At 41.7% G+C, this 25257-nt stretch overlaps 2 protein-coding genes across 2 annotated transcripts in view; both read right to left on the reverse strand.

Annotated features, from left to right (window-relative positions):
• LOC117460575 (killer cell lectin-like receptor subfamily B member 1B allele C) overlaps positions 1 to 25257 on the reverse strand; it is a 461418-nt gene that overhangs the window by 398391 nt on the left and 37770 nt on the right. The gene's annotated exons all lie outside the window — the stretch shown is intronic.
• bcan (brevican) overlaps positions 1 to 25257 on the reverse strand; it is a 34178-nt gene that overhangs the window by 1768 nt on the left and 7153 nt on the right. The window contains exons 2-13 of the mRNA XM_071206012.1: positions 21467 to 21549; positions 19750 to 20139; positions 19215 to 19389; positions 17576 to 17703; positions 16485 to 16778; positions 13885 to 15738; positions 12688 to 13314; positions 11468 to 11635; positions 8624 to 8728; positions 7269 to 7427; positions 4282 to 4364; positions 955 to 1099 (exon numbers count right to left, since the gene is read on the reverse strand). Of these exons, the coding sequence (XP_071062113.1) occupies positions 955 to 1099; positions 4282 to 4364; positions 7269 to 7427; positions 8624 to 8728; positions 11468 to 11635; positions 12688 to 13314; positions 13885 to 15738; positions 16485 to 16778; positions 17576 to 17703; positions 19215 to 19389; positions 19750 to 20139; positions 21467 to 21549 (4211 nt within the window). The remainder of the gene's footprint in view (positions 1 to 954; positions 1100 to 4281; positions 4365 to 7268; positions 7428 to 8623; positions 8729 to 11467; positions 11636 to 12687; positions 13315 to 13884; positions 15739 to 16484; positions 16779 to 17575; positions 17704 to 19214; positions 19390 to 19749; positions 20140 to 21466; positions 21550 to 25257) is intronic.

A 25257-nucleotide genomic window follows, 5' to 3' on the forward strand; every position in this document is an offset into this window, starting at 1 on the left:
TACACACATCCTCTACTCAAGCAGAAGTCCACACATCCTTTACTCAAGTAGAAGTACACACATCCTTTACTCAAGTAGAAGTACACACATCCTTTACTCAAGTAGAAGTACACACATCCTTTACTCAAGTAGAAGTCCACACATCCTTCACTCAAGTAGAAGTACACACATCCTTTACTCAAGTAGAGGTACACACATCCTTTACTCAAGCAGAAGTACACGCATCCTTTACTCAAGTAGAAGTACACACATCCTTTACTCAAGTAGAAGTACAGATACTCGTGTTTAAAAATACGTAAAGTAGAAGTACTGACTAAACTTCTTTACTCTGTGTCTGTCTGTCTGTCTGTCTGTCTGTCTGTCTGTCTGTGCGTGTGTGTGTGTGTGTGTGTGTGTGTGTGTGTGTGTGTGTGTGTGTGTGTGTGTGTGTGTGTGTGTGTGTGTGTGTGTGTGTGTGTGTGTGTGTGTGTGTGTGTGTGTGTGTGTGTGTGTGTGTGTGTGTGTGTGTGTGTGTGTGTGTGTGTGTGTGTGTGTGTGTGGACTTTAACTCCCCACACACACAGACGCTCAAATCCCGCGCCAGACACTTTTTTACGCTGCTATGGACAGTCTTGCACTAATATACATTTGACTGTTATTTTGTATCTATTGATTGTTGTGCTTTTAATTAGGCCTGATGGGTGCACATGTATACATTTATTTTTTGATTGTGTATATTCATATTTGCATACATAGTTTTATATGTATTTGTTTTTGTATTCGGGATTGTGTGAAACGTTATTTCGATGTCTCGGTCTGTACACACAAACTGAAAGATTGACAATAAAGTTGACTTTGAAGTATTTGTACTCCACTACTTCCCACCTCAGTGGCTCAGTAGCTACATTTGGGTTTCTACTTGTCGCTCTTTTGGGAGCCATTGTTTCTTGTCCACAGTATCTTAAGGCGACTCACAGGCGCTCTTCTTGCAGGTGTAGGACAGGTGGTAGTTGCAAGGAACGTCGCTCCAGCGGCCGCCGTCGTGCCACACCATCACCACGCAATCCTCCCCGGACAGGAAGTAGCTGTCGGGCTGACCCGCGAACCAGTTCTCATACAGCTGAGGAAAGTAATAAAGAACGAACTCAACAAATCAGAACGAAGTACTTCCTCAGGGAAGAGTAGCAATACCACGTTGTAAAAAAACTCTGAGTTAAAGGTGGGGTAGGTAAGTTTCAGAAACCGGCTCGAGATACACTTTTTGTTATATTCCATGGAATGCTCTTAACATCCCGATAGCAATGAATATCTGAAGTGCTTTGACAACAAATCCATAAAAAAATGTCATCTGTAGAAGCCGTGATACTGTAAAAAGTACAACGGATTGGATGGCCTACCTGCCTGTCAGTCTTCCATCGGGGCACAAACTTATCTCGTGCCCTCATTGGTCATGTGCGCGTTCGTGTGTGTTGGGGGAGGGGCTCTGTGAGGAAGTGGCAGATTTCTTCCGGCTGTGTATTTTCAAATTCTAGCGATCTCGAGCTGGTTTCTCAAACTTACCTATCCCACCTTTAAAGGCCTGCATTGAGCATTGAATATTCTGCTCATTCCCAGGTGTATTTGAGGTTTTCTTTGTGCCTCTGAATTAGTGTTGCCCGGTGTATTCTTGTCATATATTTTATTTATTGTTCTCATTGTTTAAAAGTTTGTGTTCTGGTTCTGGTGTGAAATAAAGCACAATAATTACATTTAAGACTGTTTCCCTTAGTTTACGAAAAGTATCGAAAAATAATCGGAATCGCAATTATTGACTTGGTATCGAAACCAAAATATTGGGATCGTGACAACACTACTCTACATAATAATAATAATAATCCTCTTTATTTGAATAGCACCTTTCATACAATAAGTGCAGTCCAAAGTGCTTCACATTTCACTGAACATTGATATCACACAGAGAGTAGATAGAAAACACATTTAGGTTAAACGATGACATCGTGAATTAAAAGGAGGATAGTGCAATTCAACAAGATGACGGGTTGAAATGCATCGAGTGCAGAAAGTGCAGCGAGAGCAGGAGCATCCTAAATGGCTCAATTGTTCAAATGAGTGTTTTTTTTTAAGACTTCCACCGAGCTGGCTTCCCTGATGCCTGTATATAATTAAAACATATATATAATAGGTATTTTGTTCCATGGCTTTGGGGCGTAGTTAATGTTCATTCAACTCGGTATAGGCTATTAAGCTCATTTCAGGTTCATATTAGTATTTAGTGCCGGGGTGTCCAAACTACGGCCCGGGGGCCAAATGCGGCCCGTGGACCATTTTGAAGCCAAAATGCTTGTTTTGCCATTACTTATTACTTATATTATTATCTCCATTTCAGTTTGTATCACGTTTAATTGTTATTGTTTATCACTTCCGGTAATGGCCACGTGGGTGTGCTTTATCGGCACTTAGTCACCTGCTGGATGCCGGTTTGGAGGATATGATGTAGGAAGAATTGCTCAGATACTTTCTGTTGACCGTGGGGTCTGGAGTTGGAGATTGTTTGTTTTCGTCTTTATTAAACACCCTGGACTCCCAATGAGTACGGACTCTCACACGGAACGCGTCACAGCAAGAGCACATTTCAGCCTCTCAGAGAAATAACTCAGAGTTTGTGCCGCTATAATCGGCCTTCAGCAAATTAAAAAAGTATCATGGAGTACGGCCCACAAATAAAACTTGTGCTCGTCTTATATTGTACTTCTTAAATATAAATGTAAACATATATTACAAAGTAGTATTCATGTGTGAATAAGACCACTTTTCGAATAAATTCAGTCAGTTAAAGGTGGAAATATTTTCTAGCATATCTTAGTCGATAAGAAATGACCGGTTTACATATCAAGCTTGAAATACACCCTTCCTGTTTCTCCTTATTATAATCAATCTGAGGCTTCTGTTTTAACCCTTATGGCGCGTTTCCACTGCAGGCCTCGCTCAGCCTCGCTCGGTTTGGTTAGGCCTTGTTAGGCCCGGCTCACTTTAATGCTGCGCTTCCATTACAGTTTAGGAACTGGGGTAGTTACTATAGTAACGCAGTGTAGGCGGAGCCGTGACGTCATCTTCAATGAGAGCCCCAGAAAGCAACACAGCCGTTAGCTCTTAGCACTCAGAGCTCACAGCTCCTCACATCTGTTCAGAAACTAGACACAAGTTAATCAAGTACAAACCACAGACTGTCTATGTCATGGCGAATACAGTCGCTGGTTTATTTATGTCTGTAGGCCGTTGCTGTGAGTGTGGACGGTCGGAGCATATATAACGTTAGCTTAGCCAAGCTCCATTTAGAAAACACGCATTTTAAAAGATTTTTCGCCTGCCGTCTGTCTGCAGACTTGTCAAAGCATTAATTCATGGTTTTACTAACCGGTATCAGTATGTTGTTACTTCGGCATCATTTAGAAACGTGTATTACAATTAAATCACGGTCAAATATGTTCATCTTGTTGTAGTCGTAGCCCCTTGCCAGCGATTCTCTCTCTAGTTCAGCATACTCAGCCCGACTCAGCCTGGTTGTTCCTGGCCCTCGAACTACGATTTAGTCGGGCCAGAAAAAAGGTGAAAAAGTAGCCCCGGGCCAAAACTAGGCCAAGTGGAAACGCAACCAAAAACGGGCCCCGCACGGCTCGGCACGCTTAAAGCGAGCTACCCGCTGCAGTGGAAACGCGCCATAAGATGCCGGAGTGGCTGGAGCCTACACTCTTCCATAAGTGGGTCGAAAAGGACCCGTATTAGAATAATGTGTTTTTATGCCATTTTTGTCATTTTGGTTTAGAAAAATCACTTTTATAATATTTAGTATTATATTTTGGTTCACGGTCATTTTTGACCCACTTGGGGTAGAAATACAAAAACTACAATTTCTTTTAATGTAAATTTAAAATTTGAATGGCATGATATCCAAAACATGTTTTTTGAGGAATAGCTGGAATATGAAATGATAAAAAAATGTAATTACAAAGATACTCTAAGAAAACCACCTCACCGGGTCAAAAAATTCCCACATCTAAGGGTCATCACTCACAAGCATCATGTACCTACATTTGATTGATTTTGCTAACTTATAACTGAACTCATGAGGCGCTATACCTCTAGTGAGTGGCCCAGTCCTTCATATAGTTTCTGTATGTGGCCCTCGGTGAAAAACGTTTGGACACCCCTGATTTAGCGCCTCTACTGGGACAAGTTTCACAGGGATTTTAACCTTTGCAGACCATTTACGTGCACTGAAACCTATAGAACAGACAGAAGTACCAGAGGGTTCCCGTCCGACCAGCGGAAGTCTCCCTCGATGGTTCGGTCGTTCAGTCCGATCCACTGGTACTCTTTGTCTCTCTCTGAAAAATAAAAAAAGATTGTGAGGAGAAAATAAAAAGAAGGGTTAATGCACTGTAACTGTACGCCGTATTTTATGAATGGTGTTAAGTATTTGAAAGTAAAAGTATTTGAAAGTAAAAGTATAAAGTATAAAGCACCTTTCTACAACAATATCTGTCAACAGAAGTATGCTCGACTCTCTGACTGCTTTTTGCACATTTCTCCACTCCACTTTAAAATATAATGCACTGTAGTTTGCCGTATACTCATTGTCCTAAGTGTTTTTGTTTTAGCTTTTAAGGTTTATTTGTATAGTTAAATAGAAATTTGGTGTAAATACTTGTCCTTTTTTAATGCTAAATTGTTTCTTAAAAATACTTATTATCCTTATATATTATTTTTTTTACCTACTTTGCAGCTTATTTGTTTTTGTTTGTTTATGTTCGCACCACCAGACACCAAAGCAAATCCCTTGTATGTGTAAACGCACCTGGCAACAAACTTGATTCTGATTCTGATGCTAGCTAACGTTAGCCTCAAGTGCTAATTCTGTTAGCTTCTTTGCTTGTATGTCATTCGCTCATGCTCACAGAGCCACACAGAGACGAAAACGAAAATGAACCGAATTCGATATCAAAAAAGTCTTCCGTCCACACGGAAACGGCTCAATAAACGTGTCCGTCCACACGAGAGCACTCGACCCGCTGGAGTCGCTGTAGTACACATGCCTGGCCTGTAAGTGGCGCTGTACCTCTGCCACAAAATACACCATAAGCAGCGAAGAAGACCCCCCCGAGCATGGTTGCCATGGTTGCCCTTCTGGTTATGCCCCGCGGTGGATTTAGCAACATGTAGTTCATGTAGTTCTCCAGGTCCACTTGTTGCTGATGGTTGTAGTCGTGGATCTGTAGCATGGTCAGTAACGTCTGGAGCACGAACGCAACCGTGTGATCCGCCATTGTTGTTGTTGGCGAAACGCATCAGCAATGAGCAGGAGAGGTGGGGAGAGGCGGGGCTATGCTCGTTTAGGGCGTACACACGGTGCCGTAAGCGTTACGTTACCAGACCTTCCCACTTCGGGATGCGTTATCGTTTGAGGGCTCCGTTTCCGCGGCTCCGTTTCCGCGGCTCCTTTACGGCCTCGTGTGGACGAACCGTCCATACGATAAAGAACGATAAAGAACGATAAAGAACTATAGCGGATAACACCCGTTTCGTCTCCGTGTGGACGGGGCCCTAGTATTGATGTTATCATGTAGATTTAATTACCTTACATTAATGATCAAATGCATCTTAGTTTATAGGCCTTCATTTTGCTATTTTTCTGAGGTTAACATCATAAACAAATCCTCGGATATAGCAGGATTAAACAAGCCCAGCTCCGAAGGAAATCTATAAGAATAGATATGAGATCAAATCAAGACAGAAATACCTGTAAAATGCTGTGTGTGAAATATACGTACATCCACTGAATATTCTGCTATTTCTCTTCTAGTTATTCGTTTTGAAATTAGCTCGAAAAGCCTCTGTGCTTTCGGGGTTCTTCTAACGTTTTTTTGATGAACACGACTCTTTACACTTGCTTCTCTTCCCGAGTTGAAGCCTGTTCTCTTCCCGGTAAATCCCCGCAGAGTTAAACATAAACCACCAGAGGAATGTCAGATTAATATCTCAGCTGCTCTTCCTCAGACCAAACACCAAGTAAGAAAAAAACCACAAAATGTTCTGTGGAAAAACGGATTCAAGCGGAAGACGTGAAAGGCTGTTGTTGTGTCTGGACGGATCTGAGAGATGGGAAAACTTCTCTTTGGATTTCGTCTGAAGCACCAAAGATTAGTTTGATGATATCAGCTGTAAGAAAACATGTTCTATGGCTGCACCGAATACACATTTTCATTCAAGATTAATCTGCAGATTATTATTTGGGTTTAATTGATTAACGGTTTATCAAATGTAAATAAAACGGTGAAAAATGTGCATCCTAGTGTCTTGAAACTCCATTGCATTGAAAAAGGTCTTGTGTTGCCATGAAAACCTGACAGATATTCCCTCTAATTTAAGATAGAAACCAATTAGCACTCATTACTGAGTGTCCTCTTCCAACATGAGAGTAGCATGCTAACAAAGGTATCAACTGTAGCTGTGAACATGACAGGATGTGTGATGACCCAGAAGAGCATCAGGACTGCTTGAGGCAGATGATAGCTATGTGATTAACATGATGGTTCAGCCTCTATGGAGAGAGACATCAAGCATGCTCATTTCTGACGTGGAGCTAATCTGAAGTAAGCATTGAATACTGCTTTCTATTCCTCCATCTTGTGACTGTGTGACTCCCTCTCTTGGATATCAGCATGTGAAGGACACTGTTCAGGAACTAGCTGATGCTCTGTATGTGATGACTCCTTCCATTCTGGAGAGGATCACAGATACATGGATCCTGAGGCTGAAGCTCAAGCCAGGGCCGAGGGATTATTAAAAATGTTTAGTATTCAGAAAAAGTCAGAAATTTGAGATTTTGAGTATAAGTCAGAATTTTGAAAAAAAATCATAATTTTGAGGGAAAAATCATAGTTTTGAGAACAAATCATAATTTTGAGGAAAAAATCATAAATTTGAGGAAAATTCATAATTTTCAAAAAAATCATAATTTTGAGATAGTGAGAAAAAAAATCATAATTTTGAGAGAAAGTCAGAATTTTGCGATTTTCAGAAGAAAAACCAACATTTCGAGAAAAAAAAATCAGTTTTTTTCGTCAGAATTTTGAGAAAAAGTCAGAATTTTGAGGAAAAATCAGAATTTTGAAATGTTGAGAAAAAGCCAATTCTATTCTTGAGAGGATAATAAACACATGGATACTGATATTGAAGCTCAAGCCGGTGAATAGTGATATTTTTCGAACAGTAATATTGTGTCAGTGTACCGTTGATGTGCAGCTGCTCCTCGGGGGTCATGACTGACAGCAGGTGTCCTCCACACATGCGGCAGTGCTGCTCCGCCGCCTCCCAGCTCTGCCTCTTCACAAAGTGTCGGTAGCAGAAGCTCTGGAACTTCTGCCAGCCGGCCTCACACAGTTCCACGTCTGGGGACAGGAGCAGCATCAGAGGGTCAACACGTAGGAGGTGGGCTTATGTGCAGGTGAGTACACTTTTGAGGTACTTGTGCTTTAATTGAGTATTTCCATGTTTTGCTACTTAGTACTTTTCCTCCACTACATGTATTTAATCCCTTTAGTGACTTCACAGATGTGGATGAATGATGTGAAATCTAATCAAGTCTTGAATCAGACTTTAGTTCCACCTGGAGTAAATCCACCAGCTACCCTGCAGTCTACAAAGTACTTCAGACTAGCTGCACCTCCACCAGCTACCCTGCAGTCTACAAAGTACTTCAGACTAGCTGCACCTTCACCAGCTACCCTGCAGTCTACAAAGTACTTCAGACTAGCTGCACCTTCACCAGCTACCCTGCAGTCTACAAAGTACTTCAGACTAGCTGCACCTTCACCAGCTTTGAGAACTTTCATGATCAATCATTATAAAACATATCATATATATTATTCTGAAATGGACCAATCAGCACAACGACTACTTTCACTGTCGCTACTTTCACTGTATTTTGATGATAATACTTTTCTACTTTCACTTGAGGAACATTTTGAATGCAGGACTTTTACTGTAACAGAGTATTCCTACACTCTGGTACTTCTACTTTTACTCAAGTACAAGATCTGAGTACTTCTACTTTTACTGAAGAACAAGATATGAGTACTTCTACTTTTACTCAAGTACAAGATCTGAGGACTTCTACTTTTACTCAAGTACAAGATCTGAGTACTTCTACTTTTACTCAGTACAAGATCTGAGTACTTCTACTTTTACTCAAGTACAATATCTGAGTACTTCTACTTTTACTCAAGTACCGGATCTGAGTACTTCTACTTTTACTCAAGCACAATATCTGAGTACTTCTACTTTTACTCAAGTACAACATTTGAGTACTTCTACTTTTACTCAAGTACAACATCTGAGTACTTCTACTTTTACTCAAGTACAACATCTGAGTACTTCTACTTTTACTCAAGTACAAAACATGAGTACTTCTACTTTTACTCAAGTACAAGATCTGAGTACTTCCACTTTTACTCAAGAACAAGATCTGAGTACTTCTACTTTTACTCAAGTACAAGACATGAGTACTTCTACTTTTACTCAAGTACAAGATCTGAGTACTTCTACTCCCTCTGATTGAGGGTCTCTACTGTATAAATCACTGCACCTGTCTGGCAGAGGTCTCCATGGTAACCGGGTAAACAGATGCAGATCGTCGGTTCCCCGTCAACACAGGTTCCTCCGTTGAGACACGGACTCCCAGCACACGAGTCTGCCGGGAGAATAACTTATCAATAATCTATTAAAGTCATTCTGGGGGAAATCGGGTTTGGCTTCAATCTAAAATGATTGGTCCACACTTACATTTAATTAACTAAAAGATCTAATTCAATTAAGAAGTTAAAGTTAGAATGTGAAGTAAAAGATCAAATAAATAAAACGTAATTAATTATTCAATTACAAATAAGTAAGAATTATGCAATAAAAATGTTAACTTAAAATGTCCAAAAAAGATAAAATGAACTAAACTTACAAGTTAAAGTAAATAATTGCAATAAATGATCAAATACAAATAAAACAGTGAAATAAAGAATATGTGAATAAAAAGTATTAAATAAAATAGAATAATATATTTATATATACATAATAATTTTAAGTAAAAGTGTCAAAGACCCAATATTTTCAAACAAAAAAAGTATGAATTATTAATATAAAATAATACTTAAAGGAAGAAAAAATAATAATTAGTATAAGATATTTCTATAAACATAGGAATTTAAAGTAAAATGTTGAAAATATATAAAATAAAAACATAACAGATAAACTAAGAATTTGCCATAAAAATATCAAATAAGATAAATTGTGTATCTTATCATAAGAAGTGAAAGTAAGGGCAAACATTGTAAAAATACATTTAAATAAACAATAGAATTTAAATTAAAAATATCCAATCAAATATTAAGTTAAATAAAATAAAACATTGATATAAAAATAAGTAGTTAAAGTGAGCATGACGAAAGTACTATGTTTCTACCAGCAGAGGTAGCTGTTACATCAGGTAAGGGACCAACAGGTGAAGATGCATTGTTGACTCAGCAATAATGACAAGGTGTCAAAAAAAGGTTGCGTAACTTTTCTTTTGGGTCATGCACACGAACTGAATGTGCATTAAAAAATAAAAAGGAATACGCTTTGATGCATTACGAAGTTTTGATCTGCCTTTTTTTATTTTGAGATGAGTGTTTGTTATGTTTCTCCAACAATGTGAAACCCTCTCACACAGAGAGGAGCTGCCAGCTTACTGTGTTACAGTTCTCAGAGAGCTAATCCCTCCATGGTGCTGAGTCAGCGGGAGGTGTTACGTTCAGCACCATCTCTCCTGATGAATCACACGTCAGAGATAAAACACGCAAACAGCTGTTAAAAAAAACACTGTAACTTTAATCTTATACATCAAGCCTGTCTTTTTCTATTCTAGCTTGTTTTAATTGTATTTTCATTTTAATTACTGTGTTTAATATACTTAAAGAGGTCCTATTCTGCTTTTGGGGGTTTTCCCTTTCCTGTAGTGCGTTCTTTAGATTTTAGTGCATGTAAATGGTCTGCAAAGGCTGCAATTCCTGTGTTCCCTGGTTTTAGACGGAGGGCGAAAAGAGGTGCTGCAGCACAGGCAGTACACACTGATATACACCTGAACATCAGCAGGAGAGGACTCTTTAAAGTAGAGACACTACATACTGATATACACCTGAACATCAGCAGGAGAGGACTCTTTAAAGTGGAGACACTACTGATATACACCTGAACATCAGCAGGAGAGGACTCTTTAAAGTAGAGACACTACATACTGATATACACCTGAACATCAGCAGGAGAGGACTCTTTAAAGTGGAGACACTACTGATATACACCTGAACATCAGCAGGAGAGGACTCTTTAAAGTAGAGACACTACATACTGATATACACCTGAACATCAGCAGGAGAGGACTCTTTAAAGTAGAGACACTACATACTGATATACACCTGAACATCAGCAGGAGAGGACTCTTTAAAGTGGAGACACTACTGATATACACCTGAACATCAGCAGGAGAGGACTCTTTAAAGTAGAGACACTACATACTGATATACACCTGAACATCAGCAGGAGAGGACTCTTTAAAGTGGAGACACTACTGATATACACCTGAACATCAGCAGGAGAGGACTCTTTAAAGTAGAGACACTACATACTGATATACACCTGAACATCAGCAGGAGAGGACTCTTTAAAGTAGAGACACTACATACTGATATACACCTGAACATCAGCAGGAGAGGACTCTTTAAAGTAGAGACACTACATACTGATATACACTTGAACATCAGCAGGAGAGGACTCTTTAAAGTGGAGACACTACATACTGATATACACCTGAACATCAGCAGGAGAGGACTCTTTAAAGTAGAGACACTACATACTGATATACACCTGAACATCAGCAGGAGAGGACTCTTTAAAGTAGAGACACTACATACTGATATACACCTGAACATCAGCAGGAGAGGACTCTTTAAAGTGGAGACACTACATACTGATATACACCTGAACATCAGCAGGAGAGGACTCTTTAAAGTAGAGACACTACCTACTGATATACACCTGAACATCAGCAGGAGAGGACTCTTTAAAGTGGAGACACTACTGATATACACCTGGACGTCAGCAGGCGAGGACTCTTTAAAGTAGAGACACTACATACTGATATACACCTGGACGTCAGCAGGCGAGGACTCTTTAAAGTAGAGACACTACATACTGATATACACCTGAACATCAGCAGGAGAGGACTCTTTAAAGTAGAGACACTACATACTGATATACAGCTGAACATCAGCAGGAGAGCACTCTTTAAAGTAGAGACACTACATACTGATATACACCTGAACATCAGCAGGAGAGGACTCTTCAAATGTCATATGAACGCTTTTTAATATATATATTGTAGTGTTTTCTGGAGCTCAGGTACCTGCAGTATCTCTCGAGACGGCCATGGCTGAAGACCCCGGGAATATAGGCGGGGGGGTCACACCCTCTCTGGAGACCGTCGGGCCCCCGCTGTCCTCCTCACCTGGAGGCATCGTGCAGAATTTACCTGAGGGATCGTCAGTGCTGCTCTCCCCCTCTGATCCAGGATCTGTAGAGACCGTTTATTTTCTAATGCAGACAACTTCAGCTTTTTTTTTAGGCATACAGTAATTCTACTTTTACTCAAGTACAAGATATGAGTACTTCTACTTTTACACAAGTACAAGATCTGAGTACTTCTACTTTTACTCAAGTACAAGATCTGAGTACTTCTACTTTTACTCAAGTACAAGATCTGAGTACTTCTACTTTTACTCAAGTACAAGTTCTGAATACTTCTACTTTTACTCAAGTACAATATCTGAGTACTTCTACTTTGACTCAAGTACAAGATCTGAGTACTTCTACTTTTAGTCAAGTACAAGATCTGAGTACTTCTACTTCTACTCAAGTACACGATCTGAGTACTTCTACTTTTAGTCAAGTACAAGATCTGAGTACTTCTACTTTTACTCAAGTACAAGTTCTGAGTACTTCTACTTTTACTCAAGTACAAGATCTGAGTACTTCTACTTTTACTCAAGTACAAGATCTGAGTACTTCTACTTTTACTCAAGTACAATATCTGAGTACTCCTATTTTGACTCAAGTACAAGATCTGAGTACTTCTACTTTTACTCAAGTACAAGATCTGAGTACTTCTACTTTTACTCAAGTACAATATCTGAGTACTCCTATTTTGACTCAAGTACAAGATCTGAGTACTTCTACTTTTACTCAAGTACAAGATCTGAGTACTTCTACTTTTACTCAAGTACAAGATCTGAGTACTTCTACTTTTACTCAAGTACAAGTTCTGAATACTTCTACTTTTACTCAAGTACAATATCTGAGTACTTCTACTTTGACTCAAGTACAAGATCTGAGTACTTCTACTTTTACTCAAGTACAAGATCTGAGTATTTCTACTTTTACACAAGTACAAGATCTGAGTACTTCTACTTTTACTCAAGTACAAGATCTGAGTACTTCTACTTTTACTCAAGTACAAGTTATGAGTACTTCTACTTTTACTCAAGTACAACATCTGAGTACTTCTACTTCTACTCAAGTACACGATCCGACTACTTCCCTCAGCTTTTAATGGACCTTGAAACTCACCATGCATGCTGCTGGTGGAGATCTCCTCCTCTTCCTCGGCTGCAGGAGGCATGGCGCTGAACTCCACATCAGAGCGGGACTCCTGTAGCGTGGAGGAGGAAGAAGAGGAGGAAGAAGAGGAGGAAGAGGAAGAGGAGGGACCTTGCTCCCAGCCGGTGGAGAGGCCCAGTCGAGGGAGGAGCGTGATCTTAACCTCCGAGGGGGGAGGAGCGTCGGTGGCCTCCTCGCCCTCACTGTGGGCAAAAGTGGGATTTGTCAGAAAGAGCGAAGACGTGACCTCCGGGTTTCCTCCTGAGGATTCAGCTGATCCCTCTCCGCCGTCGTCGTGCTCCTTCTCCGTAGCAACAAAGTGGAAGATATTCTGGGTGGTGCTGAGGAAAACTTCTCCCAAATCCTCCTGCTTCTCCTCCAGATGTTCTGTTGTATTCTCTGTGGACGGGGGGACAGGAGCAGAGGAGGGGAAGGAGGTGACACTGGATGAGTCTGTGAGGAGGGTCTCTGCAGGGTGGAGGGGGGGAGGATGTGATGCTGCCTCCTCTGAAGAGCTGCTGGAGGTCAAATCAGCTCCATCTCCGGGGGAGGGCGACTCCGCGGAAACACCCGGAGGCTCTGCAGTGAGATCATAACCTGCAGGGAAAACAGATCAGATCAGAAATTCGAAAATGTAATTATTAGGTAGACTAAGAAGTACGATATGCAGAGTTTTAGAAGTACTCAGATCTTGTACTTGAGTAAAAGTACAAGTACTAGAGTGTAGGAATACTCTGTTACAGCAAAAGTCCTATTTTGAGTATTAGCATCTAAATCTAGTTAAACTAGCAAAAGTAAAAGTAGTCATTGTGCCTCTGGCGATAATACTTTAATGATCAGATCAAGTCTGAAAATGTTCTCGCATCACAGCAGCTCCATTTGAAACATCAAACAAGGACAGATGTTAAGACGCGATGCAAGGAAACAACCATTTAACTTAAGATCAGTTTATCTCCGCAATAACATGCTGAAGACCCTTTAACGTTCATTACGCCTAGGTTTTAACTCTGTATTTAACTTGAGGATTGAGGCGTCACTTCTCCTGCTGTTGTTGTGTTTTGTTAACTTTTTGGATCTGGAAGTGGGATAAAAAAACGGTATTCCAGTATTGTAACGACAGGAGGAACTTCTAGGTACATGTTTCACTTTAATCTTCTCTGTTCTCACCTGAAGCCGACGTAGGCAGCAGTTCAGAGGCTGCAGAGGTTTCAAGAACACCTGAACTTTGAGTGACAGGCTTTTGAGTTTCCAGCTCCAGAACACGGGTCACCTGCTCCTCTTCTGTGGGGTAGATCTCAGGCTGCGGGGCGGCGGAGAGAACATCTGTTTCCTTTGCGTTCGGTGAAGATGTCTCCTCCAAGGGAGCAGCGCTGGCTTCTGAAACACTCGAGTGGACGAGCTCAGCTTCAGGAGTGTGTGAAACAGGAAGGTCCTCCACACGGGGAACACCTGGAGAGCTGCTGAGGAGCTCGTAGGCATGGGTTACAGATGTTGCATTTAAAGTATCCGTTGTTTCGGTGGCAGAAATATGAGATGCAGGTGTTGCATTTAAAGTATTCGTTGTTTCGGTGACAGAAATATGAGATCCAGATGTTGCATTTAAAGTATTCGTTGTTTCGGTGACAGAAATATGAGATCCAGATGTTGCATTTAAAGTATTCGTTGTTTCGGTGACAGAAATATGAGATCCAGATGTTGCATTTAAAGTATTCGTTGTTTCGGTGACAGAAATATGAGATCCAGATGTTGCATTTAAAGTATTCGTTGTTTCGGTGACAGAAATATGAGATGCAGGTGTTGCATTTAAAGTATTCGTTGTTTCGGCGACAGAAATATGAGATCCAGATGTTGCATTTAAAGTATTCGTTGTTTCCATGATAGATATATGAGATCCAGATGTTGCATTTAAAGTATTCGTTGTTTCGGTGACAGAAATATGAGATACAGGTGTTGCATTTAAAGTATTCGTTGTTTCGGTGACAGAAATATGGGATACAGATGTTGCATTTAAAGTATTCGTTGTTTCGGTGACAGAAATATGAGATCCAGATGTTGCATTTAAAGTATCCGTTGTTTCGGTGACAGAAATATGAGATCCAGATGTTGCATTTAAAGTATCCTTTGTTTCGGCGACAGAAATATGAGATGCAGGTGTTGCATTTAAAGTATTCGTTGTTTCGGTGACAGAAATATGAGATCCAGATGTTGCATTTAAAGTATCCGTTGTTTCGGCGACAGAAATATGAGATGCAGATGTTGCATTTAAAGTATTCGTTGTTTCGGTGACAGAAATATGAGATGCAGGTGTTGCATTTAAAGTATCCGTTGTTTCGGTGACAGAAATATGAGATCCAGATGTTGCATTTAAAGTATCCGTTGTTTCTGTGACAGAAATATGAGATGCAGATGTTGCATTTAAAGTAGTCGTTGTTTCTGTGACAGAAATATGAGATGCAGATGTTGCATTTAAAGTATCCGTTGTTTCGGCGACAGAAATATGAGATGCAGATGTTGCATTTAAAGTATGCGTTGTTTCTGTGACAGAAATATGAGATGCAGATGTTGCATTTAAAGCATCAGTTGTTTCGATGACAGTAAAAGGATGCTCTGAGGGCTCTTCAGGTGTCGTGGGTAAACTGGAGGCTCCACCAACACTTTGTGGAGAAGCTGCTGGAGACTCTTCAGTGTTTTCCTCATCAGGTGCCGGATGATATGCCTCCGGGAAGCTTTCCTTCTCTCTCTCCTCCCCTCTGGAGTCAGGATGCTCAGATGTTTGAGTGACAGACAGAGAACTGGGTGCTTCCTGGTTGTATGCGAGTGTAATCTGCTGCACAGGAACGTGTTTGAGAGGATTGTCCGTCTGGGCGTGGAAGATCTCTTCGAGGCTCTTTTCCGTCGCCTCGCTGTTGCTGAACCCCTCCTCCTCTGAAGGGTCGGTGAAGAACACGACGTCCTGGCTGATGTCCTCGCGCTCAGTGGAGAGGAAGTCCAGAGGAGAGTCTGTGTAAGGGCCGTTATCTCCTGGAATAAAGAGCAGAAATGTAATCAAAATTACTTCAACAGCTGTTAACCAAAGAGAAGTTCTAAATAATGCATATTTTGTTGATTGATGCAATAGATGAATTGCTATTAATCTAATACATCCACCCAGGTTTGTTCCATATTTACACAAAGTCAAACACTTACTTCATCAAGCTGCCAGTTTTTATACGAGAAATATGTTTTTTATCGGTCGAATTTAACTGCTCTTACATTAACACAAAACATGAATCATCACCAAATTGTATTTAACACCCTTTTAATCTGTAAACAAGGTCTCAGGCTGGTACCATGAATAACTGCAGTGAATGTACAAAGAAGATTTAATATGTATTCAGTGTCTAAATGATAGTACGCTAATGATAATGCACACATGTACAAAGTACACACTCCCACATGTAGTCAATTTGTGTGTGTGTTTACTCTCTGAAGTTTAAACATAATATAGGGTTACCCATTCATTTCCTATGGTGGCCATTTTTGACCGGCACCATACTGTAGGTGTTACAAAGTTGACCGAACACTCAAAATTAAATTAAAGTGGTGATCAGCAATTCAATTTGTACAAATGACTATTATGGAGAACATCATAAGGCTTTGAAGAAATCAGATAAACCCTAAAACACTATATATAAGATTCATGAAAGTAGTAAATCGGTCAGTTTTGAACCAGTTTTTTTGTAAGATAAGTGGGAGGAATTGCTTTAAATCTTCAACATGTCTCTCACGTTTGAAGCAGTAGACGTCGTGCAGAGTGTGGGGCTCGGGGAAGCCGGTCTGGTTGCTGTAGCGATACACGGTCCTGACCCCAGGCTCCCCCCCCCCACAGCGCTCCCTAGGGGTGACGATGGGGTATCGTACGCTGCCGTCCGCCAGCCACCCCGGGCTGCAGAGGTTCAGGCCGTCGCTCCAGGCGGCGTAGAGCTGAGCCGTGGTGACCAGCTCCGCCCCGTGACTCAGGCAGAATGCCTTCGCCTGCCAGAAGGTGAAGCGCTGGGGGGCGGGGTCATGGAACACCTCACCTGTACACAAGAGGAAAGGTGTCAAGATCTCAGAGACGTCAGGGGGTTGTTGTAGTTTAGTTTAGATAGCTCAAAATGGCACATCAGATAACGAAAGTTATATACGGCACGGATACATGACTTCACATCACCACCGCTAAGCTAAAGGCGGCTAATGTTGGCCTATAAAGGAACTACAGCACGGTCCAGTGGCGGACTGGCCATCGGGACGTTCGGGACGAATCCCGATGGGCCGGTACTGAAGTTGGCCGGTCGGACGATGTGGGCCGGTCGAATAAGTCACTAGTAGCCTCTCTCCCCCCCCCCCCACGTCGACAATTTACTAGCGGGTACCGAGATGGGCCGGTCGGATAAATCACTAGCACCCCCCTTCTCTTGCTTTATGGTCTGTTACACCAAAAAGTATTCATTCTTTATGGAGCTGGTTTAGATCAGAGGGACTTTGCGTCAGTTGAAAACGCCTCCTACTTTCTAAACTATCACTGTAGGTTTTTTTTAGCATTTCATTGAAACTAAACCAAACAAAAACAAAAGAGCACAGAACAGGAGTGTAAGGGGGTTAAACTGGGATTCGTTTAACACTCCAGTACTAATCCCAGTAATTAAAACTGCTGGAAAAAACTTTTGAGTAACACTCTTTATCGTTCATTCAACGTTCATATCGATCTAAAATCTGCAAAATCTGATAAAACCATAATAAAACACATAATAAAGCATTTGATTGATCTTTACTTTCACTCAAAATATCGAAGTTTTTCCACGATAGGTGATTTTGTGAGTTAGTTATTTGTAGTTACCATCGATATTCTCCACGTAGCAGTAGACGTCGTACAGCTCGTCGGGCTCTAACATCCCATAATTCCTCACTCCCGGTAATCCATCCATGTCTCCGAAGCATCCCTCTCTGGGCATCTGGATCGGATACCTGCGCGGAAAATATCAATTACTGCAAATTCACAACTCGATACGGTATGTCTCCAACATTATTGCATTAAATGTTGAGGCCCTTTTCTGATCATTTTCAAATTCATATCAGTATGTAGTAAGGATGTAACGATATATCGAATATCGCGGTAAATAAATGTCTCAATACCGTCATGAGACTGACAAAATATACCGCGTTTTTTTTTTGTAATAATTATTATTTTTTTTAAACCTTTATTCAACCAGATGATTCCATTGAGATCATCAATCTCTTTTTCAAGGGAGACCTGTCCAGCATGGCAGCAAGTAGGTTACAACATGAACATAAAACAACAGATAACAATAAAGGACATGGTATTTACACAGGGCTACATTTCACACCTAGAGACATGGACAAGTACCAACAGTATATTTATATCCCTGTCAATACGCCTCACCTTCTTGGCAACAACGTTATTGTTTTTGAAGTGGTGGAGAGACAATGCACAGTTTGACCCACTGCTGTATCCAGGGCCAAAGCATGTCTCTCTGTCCCAGCAACATCAGTACCGAGCGAGAGAGTTGTTTCCACAGCAGGGGGTTTTGTAAACGCCCAAACATCCCAGCTTCTACCTGGACATGTGGACGTGCTCATATTCCTACAAGATAACCTTGATGATGCTGAGTGAGAGAGTGAGTGAGTGAGTGAGCGAGTGAGCGAGTGAGTGAGTGAGTGAGTTAGAGTTGAGTTACTTGAAAAACTAAAGTGAAACTTGATTTATTCTATTGCAGGGTCTGATTATTATATTGTTGACACTTTAAAATACTACTATTCGACTAAAATGCTGTACAAATCAGATTTATTATTTAATAAAGAAAAAAAATACAAGTAAAAAAAAAAAGAATTCACATTTTTTTTCTTTATTTTTCAATATCGCGATAAATATCGTACCGTGGACTTTTTATCGCAATATTATCGTACCGTGAGTTTTTGGTATCGTTACATCCCTAGTATGTAGTGCCTCTACTGTGACATGTCTCTCCCGTGATTAAACGCCATATTATGTTCCAAACCACATCAAGGATTATTTCTGAAACAGTATGGAGCTCAAACTCTTTCTCTCTCTCAGGTTTACCACAAGGCGGGTTCCTTTTTATTTCCTGCTTCTTCACACACACTCTCTCCAGTACAGGTTAGCTCTGAGTGTTAGCGATGCTTGCTAATGTAAACAAAGACCATATTACGTCCAAAACACATCGTGCATTGTTTCTGATAGCAACGTTTCTGATAGGCCCGCCCACATTTCAGATATTACATCATATCGGACGCAAATCTGGATCAGCTCCGTTGTTCCCCCGTTTCTAGAGATTTGGGTACGGAGGAAAAGAGAGAGGGTTTTATTTTCTGACACTTTGTGAGTTCCCTGACTCACTGGGGACACATCTTTATGTCTAAAACACATCAAGAAGTGCATTTTGCATGATAGGTCCCCTTTAAATGATTATATGATAATTTGACACTTCTTCTCTCACCTCACGGAGCGGTCGGAGAGCCAGCCGGCATCACACTGCTCGTATCCGCTGTGGTACGCGGCCTCCAGCTGCTCCGGAGACGCCATCTCCGCCCCGATCTCTGCGCAGGCGTCTCTTGCTTGCTCAAAGGTGAAGGTGTACCTGCTGGAGGCGTCACGATAGAGGAACACCACACCTGGGAGAAGAAAAGCAGCAATTTTAGAAATCTGGGTTTTGTGTTAAAGTTCAAATCAAAATACATAGATATTAGAAGTTAATCATCTCCAATCTTTTGTTCAAAAGGACAAGATAACATATTGCTGTAGTTCCTGTACAGCCAAGCCATAGCCTTTTACTTTAAAGGTCTCCTATCATGCAAACTTCACATTTTGATGTATTTTATGCATAAATATGTGTCCTTTAAAACCTGTACTCCACCACTGTATAACACATTTTAATCATGGCAACAAATCTTGCTTTGCTTGAATGTTTTACTTTTTGGATTTAAGTGTTTTGATATTTATGAATTTAAGATTTTTTCCAGTGTCCCCCTCACCTTTGACCTTGACCTGGGCGAGGGCGTGGGCGTCCTCCAGCCCCTGCGTCACTTCGCAGCGGTAGAACCCGGTGTCGTTGTGCTGCAGGCGCTCCAGCCGCAGCGTGAGGTCTGCGGGGGACGAGGCGTAGTGCGGCAGCGAGGCCCGGTCCCTGAACGCCTCGCTGACCCTCACCCTGTCCCCCCGCGCCACCAGGATCTCCGCCTCGTGGCCCTGAGTCAGGACGCTCCATTTGACCCGGGGCAGCGTCAGCACGGCGTGGCGCCCGTTGGAGGAGGCGGAGGGCGGGGGGGGCAGAGACACCAGGCAGGGCAGCGTCAGGGAGCCACCCAGCACCGGAGGCACTGGGGGGGGGGAGGGGATGCTCACCTGCAGGAGCTGAGAGCCATCTGGGGAGGAAAGAGGCAGTCAAGGAGCTGGAGGTCAAAGACATCTGTGAAAGAGTTATTTTCAGAGATGGCAAAAGTACACACATATTTTACTCAAGTAGAAGTACAGATACTCGTGTTTAAAAATACTCTGGTGAAAGTAGAAGTACTGACTAAACTTCTTCACTCAAGTCAAAGTAAAGAGGCTTTGAAGTGTACTTCAGTAAAAAGTACCCATAGCTAGCAGCTGCTTTAAAGAGTACCTGACCTCCCTTTATATTAATAGAACAATAATGTCATTGTTAGCTAATGAATGTTTCCATGCCGACCAACGGCAACATGACAACGTTTCCATTGGTCCCTCTTCTTTAGAGAAGACCAGGAAGTGATGGATACACGGATCGTGTTCCAATCAAGAGGCACGCAATGACTCTAAAGAATAATGATCACGCACCAAACACACATTCAGACTATAGGAACCAGCTGTTTGGGAAATGAGAGAAGTAGAAAGTACAGGTATTTGAGTTCAACATGTAAGAAGTAGAAAGTACAGGTATTTGAGTTCAACATGTGAGAAGTAGAAAGTACAGGTATTTGAGTTCAACATGTAAGAAGTAGAAAGTACAGGTATTTGAGTTCAACATGTTAGAAGTAGAACGTACAGGTATTTGAGTTCAACATGTAAGAAGTAGAAAGTACAGGTATTTGAGTTCAACATGTAAGAAGTAGAAAGTACAGGTATTTGAGTTCAACATGTGAGAAGTAGAAAGTACAGGTATTTGGGTTCAACATGTAAGAAGTATAAAGTACAGGTATTTGAGTTCAACATGTAAGAAGTAGAAAGTACAGGTATTTGTGTTCAACATGTAAGAAGTAGAAAGTACAGGTATTTGTGTTCAACATGTGAGAAGTAGAAAGTCCAGGTATGTGTGTTCAACATGTGAGAAGTAGAAAGTACAGGTATTTGGGTTCAACATGTAAGAAGTAGAAAGTAGAGTCATTGCGTGCCTATTGGTTGGAACACGATCCGTGTATCCATCACTTCCTGGTCTTCTCTAAAGAAGAGGGACCAATGGAAACGTTGTCATGTTGCCATTGTTCAGCATGGAAACATTCATTAGCTAACAATGACATTATTGTTATATTAATATAAAGGGAGGTCAGGTACTCTTTAAAGCAGCTGCTAGTTATGGGTACTTTTTACTGAAGGCACACTTCAAAGCCTCTTTACTTTGACTTGAGTGAAGAAGTTTAGTCAGTACTTCTACTTTCACCAGAGGCTTTTTTTTGTCTGTACTTCTCCTTGAGTAAAGGATGTGTGTACTTTTCTCTGGGGGGGGGGGGGTACCTGAGTCCTGGAGGTGGGTGGAGGATGTCGTCAGGTGGACACAGGTGGAGAGCAGCAGCAGAACAGGAAGAGACACATCCAGTCTGTGGGGGGAATGCAAAGTTTGATATTTAATATGACGGGAACATCTGGACTGCACAGAAAACAGATATTCACCTAATATGTACTCACACAAAATTCAGAAAATGTTAAACCAAAACAAATTGAAATGTCAGTGTAAACTAAGATGCTGGTATTTAATAAACAGATTACATTTCAAGAAGAGGAAGAGCGAACTACTCGTGATCTTCCTGTCAAATGAACCCTTCAACCGGCGTTAACATATTACTGTGTTTAATATGTTACCGTCATGTGACTGGTGTTTTCCACATGACACACATTACTCTGCTATTGATGAATACACTTTGAACACAGGTTGAACTGGCCATTCAGGAACAACATGTGACCGTTTCAAAGAGGAACATAGAGAATATAATATAATGTAAATGTATTATCCCAACAAGGCAATTTTATATTATGTATACGATTGGCTCTTTGAAACCTGATGTTCTTATATGATTCTGTTTTCCTCAAGGTTGTGTCTTCCTGGTCGAATGTACTTATTGTAAGTCGCTTTGGATAAAAGCGTCAGCTAAATGCAATGTAATGTAATGTAATATTATGTGCAAAAATATAACATGATAGTATTTAAATAGGATGAAATATTTAAAAAAGAGTAAAAAAAGATTATGAAATATCAAAAACAGAGAGGTTTTATAACTATGTCGTACATGCTGGGATTTGTATCTGTGTGTGTGTGTGTGTGTGTGTGTGTGTGTGTGTGTGTGTGTGTGTGTGTGTGTGTGTGTGTGTGTGTGTGTGTGTGAGTGTGAGTGAGTGTGTGTGTGTGTGTGTGTGTGTGTGTGTGTGTGTGTGTGTGTGTGTGTGTGTGTGTGTGTGTGTGTGTGTGTGTGTGTGTGTGTGTGTGTGTGTGTGTGTGTGTGTGTGTGTGTGTGTGTGTGTCTGTATCCGCTGTGAGTCAGACTTCAGGAGCTGCAGAGCGTGATCTGAATCCTGATTCTCTGAACTGAGGCTCCGACTTCAATACAGTTTCTGTTACGAGCACTCCTTTCATCCCCGCTGTCCACTCTCCTTCTGAACCTGCTTTGTATCTACTGTATTGCTCGTCTTTGTCACTATGAATTCAACCAAATGAATCCAACATACCGATGTTAAAACTTTATTATAAAGCCGGACAACTGTCTCTGTTGTTGGAAAATGTCTTATGGGGATGTTTTATAGTCCTATAGTCATTTCAGATATACTGACAGACACGTACAGTCACGAGACTAACTTATAATAGTGTGGCATATGTGCAGCCCCTGCAGGATTGTTTCTGTCTTGAGTCACAGATCTGCTTTTAACACAGAGTGGTGAGAACATGTTTTAATGGCTTTATAACAACAGCGTGTATCGAAACGGTGACTGCACTGAAAGCTCTTCACATACTGTGACGGAGCGGATCACATGAGTGACTGACTCCGCCACTGACAGCCGACACGCACACACAGTCACACACCAAACAGTTCCTGCTCTCTTCCTAAAAAGAAACCATGCAATGTATTATTTATTGTGTGTTTGTTAATTTGTTAAATGACTATGTTAAGAGGTGGTTAACCTGTTTATGTTCGGGTCGGATTTTTATGTTGAAATGTGGTTTGAAGTTTAATTGTTGTCACCTGTTGACGGTAAGCCTGTGGGAGGGGCTACGTGCGGTGGCCCTGAAGTGCAAGACACCACAGCATTTCAGAAAACACCACAGCATTTCACATTGGACGGAAAGGGTATTCCTTTAGGGAGAACACTTCTTGTTTGTGATTGGACAGAGCCAGCCAGAGAAGCACTGCTGTGATTGGTTGTTTTTGCTGCCAGTCAAGAAATGACGCTTCGTGATTGGCCCAACACATCAGCCGTTAGCTCAGCTGTTAGCACACACTCAGAGCTCACAGCTCCTCATATCTGTTCAGAAACTGGACAAAAGTTAAACATGTACAAACCACAGACTGTCTATGTCATGGCGAATACAGTCGCTGCTTTATTTATGTCTGTATGACGTTGTTGTGAGCGTGGACGGAGCAGCTACAGGTTAGTTTAGCCTGATGGATCCGATTCCGGCCCGCCCCCTCTCCAGCGTCTTGTTTGAAAGACAGGAGTAAACACATAATTAATGCTTTATTAACTCATGGTTTTTAAGGGGCTTATCTCCATGTAAATACTATGGTAGACCACCCAATATTCGCATCGCTCTAATCGCTCGAGTTTCACCGCGGCTGTCAGCTGTGTTTGTTCCTGTCATTCAAACAAGACGCGCTGGAGAGGGGACGGGGCGTATCTCCATGTAAATCCTACAACAAAATGAACATATTTGACCGTGATTTAATTGTAATACACGTTTCAAAGTGATGCCGAAGTAACTACATACTGATAGCAGTTAGTAAAAACCATGAATTAACGCTTTGACAAGTCTGCCGACAAGACGGCAGGCGAAAAGCTTTTAAAATGCGTGTTTTCTGAATCGGATCCATCAGGCTAAACTAACCTGTAGCTGCTCCGTCCACACTCACAACAACGTCATACAGACATAAATAAAGCAGCGACTGTATTCGCCATGACATAGACAGTCTGTGGTTTGTACATGTTTAACTTTTGTCCGGTTTCTGAACAGATATGAGGAGCTGTGAGATCTGAGTGTGTGCTAACGGCTGATGTGTTGGGACCAGACGTTGTGGGACCATGGTTGGGACATATTTCGCTGTCGGGTGTTGACCAATCACGAAGCGTCATTTCTTGACTGGCAGCAAAAACAACCAATCACAGCAGTGCTTCTCTGGCTGGCTCTGTCCAATCACAAACAAGAAGTGTTCTCCCTAAAGGAATACCCTTTCCGTCCAATGTGAAATGCTGTGGTGTCTTGCACTTCAGGGCCACCGTAGCTACGAGCTCAAAAGGGACGGGGTTTGGCCCTGGAGGGGAGCACTCGGAAGAATGTTGCGATGAAGGCAACAGCTGGGACATGTTCGGGAGAGGGTTGCAGAGAAGGCAACACCAGAGCATGTCTCCTCTGATGAGTGATGGACGGTTTGATTTGGACATTTATTTATTTTTGTTTAAGTTGTGCTGGTTCCGTTTTTTTGTTTTGTTGCTGTAAATAAAGTTTTGGAGCTTAACCCAACCGACTAGGCCAGTGTTTTTTGAACGGAGAAATAGAGCCCCGTCACACATGCTACGTGTCATTCACCCATTCACACTCACCCGTGCAGAGCAGCGCCACTTGCTCGAGGGAAGCTAAAGGCACCAAGCTGACACCGAAGAACACGTCCGACGGACCTCACGTCTCTGCGTCTCGGCCACGTGTCGCACTGGAGCACGCCGTAAAGCCTTCAGCCGACGGCCAAGCAGCACGCACGCACTGCGCATGCGTGAGTGGCAATACCTCTCCTTACCAGCAGGCGGCGGTAGTGTGTATTCGTCATTCGAAAGAGGCAACCGGAAGACAGACTGCGTGATATATACAAACAACAAATAGCGTGCGTTCAACTTTCACTCTCGTCCATCACAGACTGTTTCCCATAGCGACTTATAATCGTATAATTCTTGCGTCCAGGTGAGAGGAAAATGAAAAATAATAGCCGTCTGTGTGTGCCTGATCGTTCACTTCCGTTTCGCTTCTCATGCTCTGATTCGCTAAGCTGAACAGCCAATCAGAGTGATCTGTTTTGCCGACAGCCGAAAAGACACCACGGTGCGGGAAA

The sequence above is a fragment of the Pseudochaenichthys georgianus genome, chromosome 16 (genome assembly GCF_902827115.2).
Source record: "Pseudochaenichthys georgianus chromosome 16, fPseGeo1.2, whole genome shotgun sequence".
Lineage (NCBI taxonomy): Eukaryota > Metazoa > Chordata > Actinopteri > Perciformes > Channichthyidae > Pseudochaenichthys > Pseudochaenichthys georgianus.